General features: G+C 41.1%; 1 protein-coding gene across 14 annotated transcripts in view; it reads left to right on the top strand.

Moving 5' to 3' along the window:
- CAMK2B (calcium/calmodulin dependent protein kinase II beta) overlaps positions 1 to 16,565 on the top strand; it is a 175,948-nt gene that overhangs the window by 78,851 nt on the left and 80,532 nt on the right. For 13 of the 14 annotated variants that reach the window (XM_088139066.1, XM_088139077.1, XM_088139069.1 and 10 more), the window contains exons 4-5: positions 5,345 to 5,399; positions 9,699 to 9,764. In XM_088139066.1, the coding sequence (XP_087995192.1) occupies positions 5,345 to 5,399; positions 9,699 to 9,764 (121 nt within the window). Of the gene's footprint in view, positions 1 to 5,344; positions 5,400 to 6,134; positions 6,263 to 9,698; positions 9,765 to 16,565 lie in introns of those variants that run through there. The other variant, XM_088139072.1, reaches the window with a different exon arrangement.

A 16,565-nucleotide genomic window follows, 5' to 3' on the forward strand; every position in this document is an offset into this window, starting at 1 on the left:
TTGGCTCTTTAAAAAAAATCTTCTGTCCCCCCCCCATGCATTAGTTTCTATGGAAACTCTGTCGTCATGGGTACCTTCTGGGTAGGTTTAGAGACAGCCACAAGTGCAAAAGAAAAAGAAATGGTTTATGGTATAATGAAGCTGAAATAGATGCACTTCAGCTTCAGTCGTCTTAGAAATGTAGAGGGGACTTGTACAGGGGTGGAAAATTCATCTGTCCAGAAAGCTGGTTTGGTTAGGTTGCACAAAGCTGCCAGGTAATTTGTTTGGTTTTGACTTCGTGCAGTATGCAAACCAGCCCTCGTGAACAGCGGTTTAGGGCTTAGTACAGTGTCTGAATCCACCAAATATGGTTTACTCAGCAAATCATGGAATTTGCTCTGATGGATGGAAGAGCTCCGCCTTACTCTCAGCACACAATGTAAGCCCTTTGGGCTTTGAAACTGAAGTTCTTCAAAGAGTTTTAAGGAAGTTTGGTATTCATTGTAAGGAAAGGTGAGGAACCACTAATCTTACCTGAACCTCCTGGTTTTGAAATAGTTAAATTATTATGGTTGGTCGCACAGGCAGCCAGATGTTTAGACTGGATTTGGCATTTTTGTCCACCTATTGAGTCCTTCCCAAAGGCCTGGGATGGGCAGATGTTGTTTGATGGTGTTTAAGGCACTGTTGCAGGATGGAAGCTGTTCCAAGTAAAGCTGCCTTTTGCAATTGACTGATGGTGATTTTGTCAATGCTGATGGTGTTCAAGTGGCGCTCCAGATGTTTTGGGATTGCACCCAAGATGCCTGTTACTTTTGGTACTGTCTTTGCTTTCTTTTGCCATAGTTGTTCTACTTCTATTTACAGGTCTTTGTATCTTGTGATTTTCTCCAGTTCTTTCTCTTCCATTCTGCTGTCTCCAGGTATTGCAGTGTCCACTATCCAGACTTTTTTGTCTATCTTATCAACAATTGTTAAGTCTGGGATGTTATGTGGCAGGTGGTTGTCTGTTTGAATTCTAAAGTCTCGGAGCACTTTAGCTTCTTCATTTTCTATTACTTCGTCTGTTTTGTGGTCCCACCAGTTCTTGCTTGCAGGCAAATGGTATTGTTTGCAGATATTCCAATGCACCATTATTGCTACTTTGTCATGTGTTTGTAGTCAGTCTATGCGATCTTCTTGTAGCAGCTGACTAGGTGGTCCACTCTTTTTTCAGGAGGAGGAGGATTACAATTATTCCCTGAACTGTGACGGGTATTCAGTTGACTGGATAGGAGTCCCAGTCCCAGTCTACAGTATAATATAAAAACCTACGTGCTTTATATTTTCCAGTAAGTGAGAAATCAGTTTCTCTGAGATCTTCCCCAATCTGAAATCCTTTCCTTTGCTGTGGTGTAGCTTTCTGTTATCAGTTGAAAAGTTTGGTGTCCCTCTCAGTCATATTCAATCTTCCATACTTTTTGGCTGCATCCTGTATGTTGTAGCACTGCAGGTGGATCTAGTCATTGGAAGTGAAATGCATGATCCATAATACATTTGAGGACAGACCATCATGGAGTCGGAGTTTGTTTTTTTCTTTACAGACAAACTTGTATCCTGTTTATAAGCTTGGCCCTGTGTTTGTGTTTCTTGCTAGATCTCCTGACTGGAGAACTTTCTAATTGGAGAACTTTCTAAGGCATCATCATCTATTTCCAAACAAATCCCCCCATCCCTCCTTTTCAATTTAATTAGCCTCATTTTGGTGAGGAGTAATATATCTCTCCCAAAACCACGTAGCAGAAGCAAAATCCTGAAAGGCATATTTTTCCTTGGTTCTTCAGGGAAAGAATCATGTTCCTTTTCACTGCTCTTAATTCCCTACACCAATTCTACTTGGCAGCCAAACTAACTCTTCTCTTTGGTTTTTGGCAGCATTGGGGTGCTTTAGCCTGAAGGGGTGCCCTTGAAAAGGAGATGAGTATGTAACACTAAGCAAGCTTAACATTAAGTATAGGTAAGAAGAGTCTTGGCTTGTCTCAGAGAGCATAACATGTAAACATTGCCAACAGCAGCTTGCTACCATTAGCACTTTCTATTTATTTATTTTTTAAAAAACAAATATATATACATCATGGTCTAATTGGAACTAGCATGTGCAGGGTGGAGAAAGACTAGGTGTCTACCCAAAACCTTGGGTCTGCAAACAGACCTGCCCAGGAACAGAAAACCAAACTGCAACAATAGAGATAGAGTTGAAGAAGCAGTTCCATTGTAAGGCCCAGAAGCTAGAAAGGAGTAGTTAATCCTTTTTAACATATATCCATCCCCATCTGAATTCAAACAAAATGTCATGGTCGAAGAAAAAATAAACTTGAAACAGGAATGGCTTCAGATTATGGTTCATAGAAGCTATATTGAAGCCTGCAAGATTTTCAGCTCGAATTTCTTTCGGGAAAAAGGATGATTTGTGTTTCCTTGTGTGTTCTTCCAAGGATTCCCTGCTGTGCTGCTATGTTTTGCTTCAGTACTACTGAAAAAAAGCTGTATATTTACTCTGATTTCCATATAACCAATGCTAAACTATAGAGGTGTTGCCACATTGTGGTAAAAAAGTCAAGGTGATGGCTGGGATGGTATGATTGAAGCTTTGCCTGTTTTATATGGGTGTCACATGCAACATACATACATACATACATTAAAAAATGGACAGAACTTTGATCACACCAACACAGCCACCATCTTGACTTTTTTGACCATGCCCTGTAGATGGCCCAGCTAAACCATCTTCTGGGGTTGCTCATTCCTCCTCTGGGTCCAGAGCTGATCTTGGAGTGTTGCAAAGAATACATCACATCCGAGTCTGGGCTTGCTTATTGTCTGATAAATTATTATTTATTTTATTATTATTATTTATTTGAATTTATTAGCTGCCCAACTCCAATGGACTCTGGTAAACAGTAAACATTAAAATGTCCACACCAAAATAGATTACAAGTAAAAATAATGTAATGCTCTACCTCCGTAATTAAATTAGTCATATCCCTAAGTACAACAATCCTGTAACGATTACACAGCAGCCCACAGCGTAACCTAGCATAATTTATTTTTATTTATTTATATTTCAAATTTAGATACCACCCATCTCACAAAAAGTGACTCTGGGCGGTTCACAATAAATCAGCAATAAATATTAAAATATAATAAAGCAATATAAAATACAGTAAAAATAGAATAAAAAAATAATAGCAAGGTGATATTCAACTGCCAAAGGCCCTCTGGAATAACTCTGTTTTTACTGCTTTCCATAAATATCCAAAGGGACCCATAATGTTTGTGCTGTGATGGAACAATATTCATCTCCTAGCTTCAGCCCTTTTAATCTCATGGAAATGTTAGATTATTAGGAGTTCTCCTGAGGGGAATGTACAGTTCTCCAACCAGGTTCAAGGCAAGTCTTGAAAATATCTGTTGAAGGACTATAACATAATTGGTTCCCCTACTAATGCTGTAAATTTACCAATACATTATATTCACCCTAGTTCTATTGCTACAGAAGAATAGTCCTGGTTTTTGGGAGGAAAAGAGGTATTGGTTATGTTATTAAGATCCAAACAAGAGTTTTGAAAAAATCCAGTTACAGGGTGGGAAGGTGCCATGAAATCCAGCGTCTCTAACTCTCTGGTCCATGCAGGAATCTCAATTAAAGCATTAGGTGGGAGCCTCTTTCATCCTAGATCTTGGATGATGAGGTCTATGCTGTGTGAGAGAATGTTGTTTACTATCATGATGTGAAAGTATTCCTTCAAAACTTATATCCCAGTTACTTGCAAAAAGGTTTCTTCAACCTATTGAAGAAGTCTGCATTTCATCACGAATAAATCTGTTTTCTCTCTGCTTGTGACCTACATATGTTAGTCGGTGCAGTGTAGCACTTCGAACCTCACACTCGAATTGCAGGGGGCTGGGTTCAAACACCCCCCCCCCAAAAAACTGTGAATCACCCTGGATGACTTTTGGATTTGTCACTGTCATTCAGCCAAATATATTTGGGCAACAATCCTGCAGGGCAGGAAAGAAGGTCAGGAATATGTACGCTGCAGTGAATGTGTTCCAGGAGTAAGTGAAGTTTTCGCTGAATTTGGAAAGTTGCCGCTTTGAGTCAGCCTGTCAGGCTAGACTCACACCATATTTGCTAGGTGATCTGCAAGTTTGTTCCTTCTTCTGTTCTGTTTTTAATTTAGGCTTCAACACATTACAAGTTTTATTTTTTATTTTTAGTCAGGTTTAATTTTTGCTTCTATGGGGCGCAAGAAAGTCCTTTTTTGGATACGTGATATTTATAGGAATGTTCTTGCCCCTGCCATCTTCTACCAAAAAAAAAAACCCCACTGTTGAATTTCTGTGGATTTGTTTTGCTTTCTCCTTAACAGAGTTGTGGTGCTGACATGCCACGAGAGACCTGTGGATCTTCTACCCTATTAAAATTCAGACTTTATTCAAATAAACCCGTGGCCAAGAATCATTAATGAAAAGAACAGCTGATGCAAATGAAATTCATTGCTATGTTGTTAAAAATATGTATGCCTCCATTAAAATTACAGTCTCACCCCCCCCCCCTTTGTTGCACATTGCTAAGTACTTTGGTACATTTTGAAAACTTGTGCGTGTTTAGGGGATCAGGCTTTCGACTCCAATAATCAATTTCCATTTTCACTGTCACTTGAGGTACCTTTTACACTGCTCTGTTGGGATTTGTAACCTGATCCCACAATGGAGTGTTGAGCGCTGTAAGTTCAATGCGGGGGGGGGGGGAGATTGTTATTAGACTCTTATAGAAGGAGGGCCAATGGTGGAGTAAAAATGAAGCCTCCATAGTCAGGATCTGTGATGGTCAGGTTTGCTTGGTTTTCTTTGATGCTCGTGAAAATGGGGTTCTAGACAAGACATCTAGATTCTAGTCCAAACAACCCAGATTTGATTATGGCCTAATTTTCCCCATTCAAGTATGTTTATTGGCAGACAACGGCATAGTGCAGATATCATAAAGGGCATTAGAGATCCAAATACAACAGGATTTGGGGGGGGGGATGATAAAGCCGTAGGACAGCAAAAATGCCAAGATAGTTGGGATCTGGGGGTAATGGAAGGCAGAAGGGCGTCTATTACGTTGCAGACTTTTCTTGGAGATATGATGCTAAATCCCAGAACCTTGTGAACTGGCTACATTGGGTGCAGCGTTACTACCCTCCCTGGATTTGCCATCTGTGAGATTATGTAGCACACCAAATAGAGTAGAAGGAGGGCAAGAGTGATAAAAGGTACTGTAGAATTTGGGAAGTATTTTGCCCAATGTAACACATCCTTTGTGCTTCTTTTGCAGTTCGCCTCCATGATAGCATATCCGAGGAAGGATTCCACTACCTCGTCTTTGATCTGTAAGTACTCTTTGGTCCTAACGTAGTAGTTGTTGCTCCAGAAACTCTTGGCTGGCCAAGGCCTTTCTGGAATTTGCTCATTTTTAAAGTCTTCTCCTCTCCTCTGTCCTTCTTTCTGGTTTTGGCTGCCACAAGTTGATCATCCTCTTTATGGAGCACTTCGGATAGCCTTATGCCCTCCCTTCCCGCCCCTTCTGAGCAAATGTTTGCCTGCTGCCACTGGAGCTGGGCAGGCGCTGCCATCTGAATGGATGTAGGTGGGCGAAGACTGCAGCTGCAGTGCTGCCATTAGCATAAAGGGGTGGGCAGAGAAGAGAGGGGAAGGAGGCTATCGAGATGATAGCAGTGACTCAGGGACCCTGGCAGGCTGTACAGGCCCAGGGTCACCCTGCTGTTTTTAAAGACCCAGGGTATGCCTGCTGCTAGGAGCCACACAGAAGGTTGGCTCCAGGGCTCCAGATGGTGATCTTGCCTTGATTCCTCGCTCTCTTACATGTGGCTGTGAAGGGGGTAGGCCATGTCCTGGGCAAAGTATCTGGCCGCGGGGGGAGGCACAGAGACATGGTGTGCTTTGCTTGGCTGCCTCTCACTTGATTTCCAGATATAGAAACCAGTGATCTCATCTCCTCCTCCTCTTTGACAGCTCCAGTTAAGCAGCAAACTATATTTAGCTGTCCTCTGAGTCAGTGCAGCCCCTGCTTCTCTCTCTCTCTCTCTCGTTTTCCTTGCTTGGAGTCACATAGACCTTGGCATGGTCATGGCTGCAGCGGGAAGAATTGAAAGCTAGCTATAGATTTTTCCTTTCTTCACACCCTGCCCTTGTGGCCAAAGGTGGCTCTGAGCCCAGCTGTGGAGCAGATCAGGTGCAACACTCTTTCAACTACCTTGTATGCCATTGCAGGCATGTGGGATTAAATCTGGATTCCTTGAATAACTGGCAGATGCAGGTGCAGGCGTGATGAAATGAGGGGATAGAGGAGTAGCGTGTTATGGTCATCCAGTGAAGATATTGGAAAGTGCTAGTGCCCCCAGTATGCAAGACTTGATCTAGTCAGTTGCAGTAATGAAGTGGGAGCTGAATCATCCACTTGATTCTCTGCGGTAACCTTTACATCCACTCCGTTCTGTTTCCTAATCTCTGCATTTCTATATCAAATAGGAGTCATTCTTGTGCACTTCTGGCATGCTGCTATTTAACATAACAGCTCCTCTCCCCTCTAGCCTCTCTCAAAATGTTTAATTAATTGTGACATTTGGTGGCTTGAAGGAAAAGTACAGAATTATATACATCACTGCAGAGTGATCAGAATGAACTATTTTTATTTGTAATTAAATGTAAGTATAAATGTAAATTACAAAGGCCAAATTTAAGTTCAAAGGCCAAATTCTTGGCTGGGAAATAGTGCACATCTGTGTAATGCTTCCTAGGGCTTGCATTCCATTGGATTCAATGGGCCTTACATTTGGGTTAATGTACTTAGGAGCATTCCATTGGTTTTACACAATCATAGCAGCCTAACATTTTTGCCCAGGTTTAATCAAACAATATGCTTGGGGCAAGGGTGGTGATACAGGTAGCTGTTTTTTATTCCTGGTGATGAATCACCTTATCTCCATCTGACCACATTTCTTATGCTTTTGATCAATAGTGCAAGAAGTTCAAATGAGGAAATAGTAAAGCAGTCATTCTGAACCATTATTGCGTTGAAATTCTGGTTCTGTGGTTTACTGGGCACATGTGGGTTTGTTGACCACAATTGAACTCTGGAGAGCTTGTCTGCCATTGTTCTAAACTTGGCACCTGGACATGGCTTTGGATACTCTGTCTTCTACCTTCTACCTATCCTACATTGCCTTTAATGATATTGTATGTTGTCAAGTCAGTATCAACACTGGGTGAGTTTGTATGATCATTTTAGCTCTAGTGCGTGGATGGCAATTTTTTAGTGCCTGACCTGAAGGCTGAGGGAGGTGGCCTGCTTTCACCCTGGTTGAGGTACAATGTGGTGATGATAATGTCTCTGCCCTTGTCTACTTTTCCGTCAAAATGGGTAGGCCAATAACATAATAGAAAGCAGAGCTGGACTTGACTTGAAAAATTAAACAAGATAACCAAAGCAGTGAAACCAACAAGATAAAATAAAACCAGCCCTCAACAAAACTCTCCAAAAGCCACACTGTTTTTTAAAAGCCGCAAGGGAATTAGCTTGTTAAATGTGCCAGGGAAGATGTTTAGCAGAATTCTGACTGAAGGTCTGAATGGTGACAATGAATAGAATTTGGGAAGTGCTGTGTGACTTAATGCTAGGCAGACAAGATTTTTGCTCTTCAACAGGTTGTTGAGACAGGTAGGAATGCACCAAAGAAAACTTACTGCATATCGGTTGATTTAGAGGTGGGGAAGGGAAAGGATATGGAAAAGTGAATAGGCTTGATTTATGAATTTTTTTGCATGAAGATACAGTTGAAGCTTGTCCGTTGAATGAAGTAAGAGCAGTATATGATGGAAGTAAGGAGAATAAATAGAATGCTTAGCAAATGGTTCAGCACTGAGTGAAAGACAAGGATGTGATGTCTCCTTGGTTGTTTAATGTATTTTATGGGTAAGTGCATGAAGAACACTTGTGATGTTAGAGGTGTGTTCGTTGGGAATATAGATGTACATGTAGTTTTGTAAGCAGACAATGCAGTATTGTGGGCTGAGAACCCAAATGATCTACAGTGTAGATTGTATGATGCCATAAAGAGTATGGATCTGAAAATCAATATATCAAAGTTCAAAGTGGTTGTGTTAGTCCAGGAAAATAGAGTGAACAGTTGCAAGTTATACATAAATGTCAAAAAATTAGAGCAAGTAGATGAATTTGTGTACCTTCATGGAATATTTACTAAAAATGGAAAAATGGATCGAGAAATTAAAGACGGTGCAAAGGCTGGTAGAAAGATAGTGGATAGTATGTGATCAATGGCAAGGAATTAATGTTTGTCAAAAGAACCGAACATAGCTTTGTATTAGATTCTGCTTCTGCTTTGTTATATGGAATTAAGATGTGTCAGGAGAAGTATAAAAATAAATAGAATGCAGTGGGAATGGGGTCCATGAAAAGTTTGCATGATAAAATGGGTGCTGAATGAGTGTAGATTGAATACAAAAGTGAGTGACCAGTAAAAAAAAAAACATTGAGAGAGAATGAAGTTCAAATTGAAAAATAAATATAGGGAGGAAGAGTGAATGGGTCAAGAGGAAAGCGGAAGACTGAGAAAGTTGTGATTGGATGGAGTTGATGAGATCTTCAGAAAGAAAGATGAGCATGAGCATGAGCAAAAGGCAGTATATAAATCAGTTTATGGACAAGAATATCTTGCAAGGATAGAAAGAAATATGGAAGCATAGTGAATTGTGTTGATGTAAATTAGATTGAGCTGTATTTCTTCCCTTTTTTATTTATGCCTCAAATGGCTTTAGCTTATTACTTCTTGGTTGTTATCTGCACTTGGTGTAACATTGCTTACCCTGAAAAGGAGTTGTGTTATGATTGTGTATGTCCATATGTGGTTGCTAAATAACTAGTCCTCTATCTAGATGAATGTAAGAACTTCTCCCAAACCTAAAATATTATCCTACCGGGAGAAGAAGCAGAAAGTGAAGAAATAATCTCAGTATAAGTGTACCGTTTTGAGATAGTTGCAGTCAGGTTTTAAACTATATATATTTACCCTCAAAATATAGTTAGAAAAATTAGGCCATTTCTGATCAAATAAACACAGTTTTGGCACATTAGCAAGCCTTAGCAGATGCTCAACAAAGCCTGTCTTATGTTGGCTCTGATGAGAGTCCCTGATGGAACAGAAATTGGTTTCATGGCAACACTTTTCCTCCTTTTAGATCATGGTCTACAAAATTAAGAAAGAGGGTGAGAGAAGAATAGAACTTGCAGCAAACATTCCAAGTCTTTTAAGAACAATTGGGCTTCAATGATTGTAATGGGAAGAAGAAATAATCTTGAGGAACAGGAGGAAAACCCCAAGCAAGACAGCAGTCTGATAAAAGAAATCTGAGTCCAGGCCAAAATTGTAACTTGAGAAAGACCCTCCCTAGTTCTCATGAAGATAAAGGGAGGGAGGGGGAAAATGCATTTAGACTTGCAAGATTCTCTTACTATAACCTTACAATAAAAGTAGTATTAACATGCATGACTTGGGTTTCCTAGTCTGGTCTACCTGGAAGGGCTGACAGTGATACACTCTCCAAAATGTCCTACTGACAAATGTCAAACTCTGATTTGTGTTACTTTGCAGGGTCACAGGCGGTGAGCTCTTTGAAGACATTGTTGCCAGAGAATACTACAGTGAAGCTGATGCAAGGTGAGTGGTAACTCCACATCCACCTGTCCCCCCCTCCATCCTTCTCCCTCCCCCAGCCCCGCCCCTTCTTTCTGTTCCCAGATCCCATGCCAGCTTGAACCTGTGTAACATGAACCCATCTGTGATCAGGGAGGTTGGGGTGGGAGTTGGATCCATATAGTTGGATTCAAAAGATATCACATGGTTACAGTGAAATTCATATGTCCTTTGGCACCAGAGGTTGCCATAATGTTCCCCCATTGCCTTATGCAGTGCCAGCCATGCCAGCCATCCATACACACACACACACCCTTGGACTGCCGCACTTGATTACTTAGTCACAGCAGAGGGTGGGGGTCCTGTTCATTTCATTGTTGTGAAGAAGATGGAATTTCTGAAAGGCACTGCAGGGTGAGAATAGATGCACCTATCCTGATTTCTTCCTGCACTCCCGCCCCCCATTTATACTAAGATACAAGAGCTTTATTTTCTCATTAGTTCTGAGGATTAAGGATACGCTCTTTCCAAATGGACTTTGAGCAGAGCAGGTCACCCCCCAGCTCCTTCTTTGCTAAAGAAAGTGTGACAGGTGAGAGAGATCTGGTTGAAGAGCTGGCTGGCTGGAGTGTGCTCCCACTACTACAAACAGTGCTTACTATGTGGTTGAGTATCTCAAGTTCAGAAGGGTTTTAGCATTTTGTATAAAGGAAGTTGTTGTTAGTACTTTCATCCTTTAGCTTTCTCACCCTACTTCAACTGTAGAGAGATTTGTATTGCTCTAGGCTAGTTTGGAGGTTATATGATCTCTTGTGCAGATGATTTCCAGTTTAACTGGGATAATTGGGGATAAGAACTGGAGGTGTGCAAGGAAACAGGAAAGTTGGTGTAAGGAGTAAAAATTGGAGGGAACACAACTGAGATTAGTGTTTGCTGGGCAAAGTGTATACGGTTAGCAAAGAGCCCAGAGCCTCAAGAGTTGATGGAACAAGAGCACCAAAATGACAAAACAGTGTTGCATTTGAGAAGCATGTATAACTAGAATACAGGGGCAAGCGGGAGTCTGAAGTTTGCCAGCCATGAGTGGAAGGAGTTCCAGCCTTTGGAGTGGTGCAGAAGAGCAAAGGCTGGGGAGATGGGGGAGGCACCAAAGAGACATCAGCAAACTCAGACACTAATCTAGAGCTGTCATGGCAAGAGACTGTTGACCAAGACGCGAATATGTTAGTCAAGAAATTTTGCAAAGTTGCTTCTGTTTGTGTTAAGAAGCCTGCTTGCCCATGGCTGCTTCCCAGATGTTCCAGTGATTTTGCCATGAGAACATTATAGGAGAAAGGGAAGCTATAGCAATCCCAAAGCTTAGAATCTGGTGTAATTCTTCCCACACAATTTCAGTTTTCCTACATCATTCCTTCATTCCTCCAGTGCTGCAGCGGTGAGAGAAATAGCCGTAGGGGAGCAGAATAATTCTACCATAAAATCCAGCCCTGTGTTTCTTTATATTGTATGCTCCTTAGGACAGCAGCCCCTGTTTTTTTGTACTCTATAAAAGACCAGGCACGATGATGGTATGGTACAAATGATGAAAATAACATCGTGTTTTGTATGAGCACCTCTGATTTAATGGTAGCCCTGCATGAAAACCCTAGGTCCTTTCTCAGGGTGGTTCCTTCCCATAAAGAGGGGCCTAGTGATACAAAAGCATCATCGTTTATGCCTGAACATTTGCCTTCAGAACAGGCCTGATAAGTACATTGCAACTGTACGTAGGAAGGCAGGAACTGGTGTGTGCACAAGATGATTGCCAAGCCTAGCACTGTTCCAAACACAACCTGCGAAACTGACCTACCTTCAGTTTGCAAAGCCAAATGATGCCTTAGAAACTTCCTCTTTAGTATACTGTCACTTGCCCAAATTAAACAATCTTCTCTTTGGCCCCTTTCTCTTGAAGAAAGAGCTGGACATTGACAGATTTGTATGTATTCCCATTTCCAGCAATTATGCTTAGTTAGCTTCGGAGAGAGGTCAGGTACAGCTAATAGCATAATACCCCAAATAACTGAATTAAGAACAAGAAGGATGAAACCTATGCAGGGAGTTCAGGAAATTACATAAGCAAGCCAGATGTAGGGATGGCAAATATATTAAGGTGTGGTGGGCTGTGCAGGCTTACAAAGATTGGAGACTTTGTCCAAGAGGTCAGGGACTAGGTTTGATTCAGTGGGATAGGATGTAATTCAAGCAAATGATCATGATAAAAGCACATTTTATGAATGCGTTTGTTTCTCCCTTTTAGTTTCACAAAAATGCTGCAGGGGAGATGGAGCTTTTGTATGGGATGGGACCCAAGTGGTTTGGTTGAACCACTGCGTTGAGTGATCATGTGCATTGTTGGGCTTTGACATAGCTTGCCAGGGGAATCCAGCCACTCTGTGCTTAACATTATGTATGAACCAGGCCATTATGGCTTGTTCAGCAAACTATGGCAAGTGAATACCCTGCAAATAGAATTAAGTTTTGTAATAGTGTATGCTTTATTTTCCTTAATAACCCCACTTGCTAATTTAATCACTCCATTCCACTTAGTTGTCATGTAGACTGTGAACTGAAGGAGGCCCCAGCTTGCCTGCTTTCCTGGGCTTGTACTTGTTTCCAGTATCTTATGTGTCACTTTCTGTCTCCTTTTGGATTAACATAGTGTGGCTTGGGCTTCCTACTGTTTATGGTCAGGTTCTGTCTTTTCCTTGATTATTAAGGTTGCTAGTTGCCTGGTAAAACTTCATGCCCTTCATCATCTCATTAATACTCCTATGTGGGAGTGGTTGGCAAAGAGAAGCAAGCAAGATGATGTTGTGAACAGACCAGTTTGCCTTCTTTTAGGTTGAGAGTATCCATATTGGGTTATTACCTAAAGAAGAAGTAGGCAACCCAGTGTCCTCCAGATGTTTTGGACTATGTCTCTCCAAATCACTTATTTCTGGCCATGTGGCCTGGTGGGACTGAAGTCTAGAACAATTGAAGGATATTCAGTTGCCTGCTGTCCAACTTAATGACCTCAAGTTCATTCATGCTTTGAACTACAGCTACCATCAGGTCTAGCTGGCAAGTCCAGTGGTCAGGGATCATGGGAACCATAGAATATAATGTCTGGAGAGTGCTAGCATGATGATGGGAGAGGATAATCAAAATCAATGAGAAAGACTGGTTTCCCATTTGCCAACTTATATCCTCTCTGCTTCTTCACATTTAAAATGGAATCTTGCAATCTAGTGCTTGTATCTGTAAGAAGACTTTCACTGCTTTTTGAGCCCAAGTTCATTACAGGAGTTCTCTAAAGCAAGTGGCAGAACCAATAAACTTAGAGCAATAGATATGAAAAAGTTCTGCCATAGACCTTTCAGACACTGTCCTAAAAACATGCGTACCAAAACTGTAAAAACTCTGTGCTCCAGATACAACTAAAGCACATATTCAGAACTGCCAGATGGTACAGCCCTTCCTTGCCTATAGCCCTACAGATTGTAGCTGTAGGATTATGTGTTGAAACACTCCTGATACCAACATTTCTTTTCTGGAGAAAACTGACTAATCTTTCTATGAATAGGAAATATTTGATGTGGGAGAAAACATTCTAGCATATGATTCCCCCAAATTCTGGTGCAACTCAGTTGTTCAAAATGTGAAGATTTTACCTAAACTCTGTTTATTATTAGGGTGGTGTGTTATTAAATCCTTTGGGATTAGGACAATCCCCTGCTTGTTTTCCCAGCATCTGAATTTACCAGGCTAAAAAATGGATTCAAACACATTAGCACATAACAGCTCAAGCTAGTAGCATAAATGTTTGTAATGTTTGGTTTTTATAATTTTTAATTGTATTTCTGATTTTACTTTGTTGTAAGCCGCCCAGAGTCCCCCGCTGTGGGGAGATGGGCAGGGACAAATCAAAATAATAATAATAATAATAATAATAATAATAATAATAATAATAATAATAATAATAATAATGGGAGTTACTATCAAGAGAGAATTCTTGCAAAGCTAGTTTTCACTTTTAAAGCCACCTTGAACTGGGCAAATTCTTTTGTTTAAGGGTTTTCTACATTTAAAACCCAATGAAAGGGAAACGTAAAAGCATCTAGCTTGCACCAAAAGATATGCATAGGTACAGGGTAATTTTGTGGCTGCCCAGATTTTGTCTGTTAGTAACACCTGAACACTTTTAGTGATTTGTGACTAAACAGGGTGATCGGTCCCTTTGCAATGAGGCTGACCTCTGAAATATCAAACCCTTCTCTGGACAAATCTGAGAGGTGGGCTTTTTCAGAACTTCATATTGTCTTTTAGACGTGGCGGTTACAAGCCATTTGTGAGTGACAGTCATGCAAAAGAGCTGAAAGCAGTATCTAGGATCCTTTTTTTTTCCCTCCTCTTCCTGGAAAGGTTTCCAGAAAGCCAGCATCTTAATCCTGGCACAAAGGTGACTCTTTCAAATGAAGAATGTTGCTCAACCCCTTTATTGATAGATACATGCACAGGATCTCCATTCTTGAATGTAGCATCCTCTTAGTTCAAATAGATGCTAGGACTCTGAAGACACCTCCCCTTTCCCCCGTTTGAGATGCCAATAATGTAGGTTTGTCTGCTTTTGTGCAAAAAGCAGGTTGATTATCCCCAACCCTGTTTTAAGCGTAAATTTATCCCTGGTTTTTAGAAGGTCATTTGTTAGCATGAATATTTCTAGCTTGTGTAGTCACAATCTAATTCTAATTTTCTGGTTCAATCTTATGTTCTGTGACCCTTTCTTGTTTTGTTTTAAGTACTAACACTTTAAAATGTCTTAAAATTGATTCCTCAGTAAGTTGTTCCATGGCACAAATAATAAAGTTTTGGACAAAAATCTTCAGAAATAGCATCTATCTTTGTTGTTATTGGCCTGCCTCTCCACTATTGCTGGAATTTTCCTTAATTTTTCAGAAACTGCTTTTTAATCTGGTTCTATGAACATTCAGCAGGAATAGCCAGTCTTTTCAGTTGTATTAACTTTTCCACCTCTGGCTTTGTGCTTGCCTGTGTATTTCATAGTCCTACAGATCAGTCTTTTGAAGCTGTCTCCTGTTATTTGCTTTACGAGTCTGGAAGAGCAAAGCTAAGTGTTTTTTAAAGGAGGCATGGTCAAACAGTATGTAACATGGGTATAATACATGGTTAGCATCGGCAAATAGCAAAATGCTGAGATCCAGGAATGTTGGAAGGGTTGACCTGCAAATGAAGATCTGAATGGGTGCAAATCATTTGTTGCTGGAGAGATAAAGAGGGAGGATTAAAGATTACATCAACAACATAAGAGGCCCAATTTCTGTGGGTTTTTGCTATACCACAAATCTGCATAGGATTTAAGCCTCCCCTTTCCCTCCCCTGTAATACAGAATCCGCAAGAGGAGGAAAAGCATTACATTCAGCCCATCAGCTTCAGGAAACTGGTTGCATGGACAAACAAGGAAGCATATATTTAGGGAATGGAAATCTGAAGGACTTCAGTGCTGGAGTGCAAATATGAACATAGTCTTGAAGCCAGTTGCCCCACCAAGGTGTTAACAGCTGCAAATGTAACATTATCCAGCCAGAACAATGATGATGTGAATCTGTATTCAAGAAGAAGAATTATACCAACATTGCCCAATGTGGCACCTTGTAGATGTGTTGGGATGGCAACACCCAGAACCTTTAGCCAGCAGAAGGCTAAAGAGAGTTTAGTTCTGGAACTGTTGTCCAACACTTCTTGCTGGAACAGGTTGTTCTAGGGATTTTTGTCTATATGCAGCTTTCAGCTCTTCTTACTATGAGCTATCTACAGAAATCTTAATAGAAGTACAGAGGTTGACAGGGATGTGAGGCATCTAGGAACATGAGAAGCACAGGACTGGGGAAGAAAGGGCACTGACAGATGTAAAACTTCCATGGATGAAGATAGACAGGCAGACAGATCCAGACATACACAGTGGCAACATCTAGAATAGTATGAATTGAATTAGAATGAGAGAGGTGATCAGGAAGAGCCTATCTTAAAACGTCAGGATGGACTGATGAGTCTCAATCAGTGGGATCAAGTGAAATATTTATCATGCGTCTTGTCCACATACAGTATGCACAATCCCTTACACCATGCTAGGTCTCATGTGTAACCAAGATAACATTGTCGCTATTAGCTTGTTATATTGACACATGGGGGAAAAACAGCATTTGCCTTTCCTTGCACACTCAAAATAGTGCTACATCATCTGAACCCAAATGAGCTGTTGAGAAGGAAATCTAAACAGTGAGCAGCTGATGAGGCTGCAGACGTTATTAGGCAATGCAGTTTGCAAATATGGGAGCGTCTACCGTATCAGGTCATAGCTATAGGTATTTCTTGCCATTTCTGAGTCAAATTATTGGATTTCCTCCTCCTCCCTTCACTATCTAGCGGACTGTTCCTCCCTCTCCTCTTTTCAAATGGCCACTGAACTACAGCCCCTTAAAGTGTCTTTCTTTTGGAGGTGGGGGGGGGGCTCTTAATATTGGGCTGATTTGCACAACCACATCAGTCGTCCTAAACATCCTTGGCTGGGAGAGAGGGGGAGAACTGCTCTTTGGCTTGGTTTCCCCACTCTCACACCCTGACTGGGCACAGTTTCTGGTGCCATTAACAGTCGCTGACCTGCACACGTCTTGTGATAACCCTGCTGTGGTCTCTGAGCTTTCACAACATTGTTTCTCTCCTTCTCTCGTTCTCCCATATCCACCCTGCCCCTTGTCCCTTTCTGTCTGTCCATCTGTCTGTCC

This window comes from Python bivittatus, unplaced genomic scaffold (assembly GCF_059951505.1).
Source record: "Python bivittatus isolate LINGU-HERP-01145 unplaced genomic scaffold, Pbiv_v1 ctg000320_np1212, whole genome shotgun sequence".
NCBI classification, from domain to species: domain Eukaryota; kingdom Metazoa; phylum Chordata; class Lepidosauria; order Squamata; family Pythonidae; genus Python; species Python bivittatus.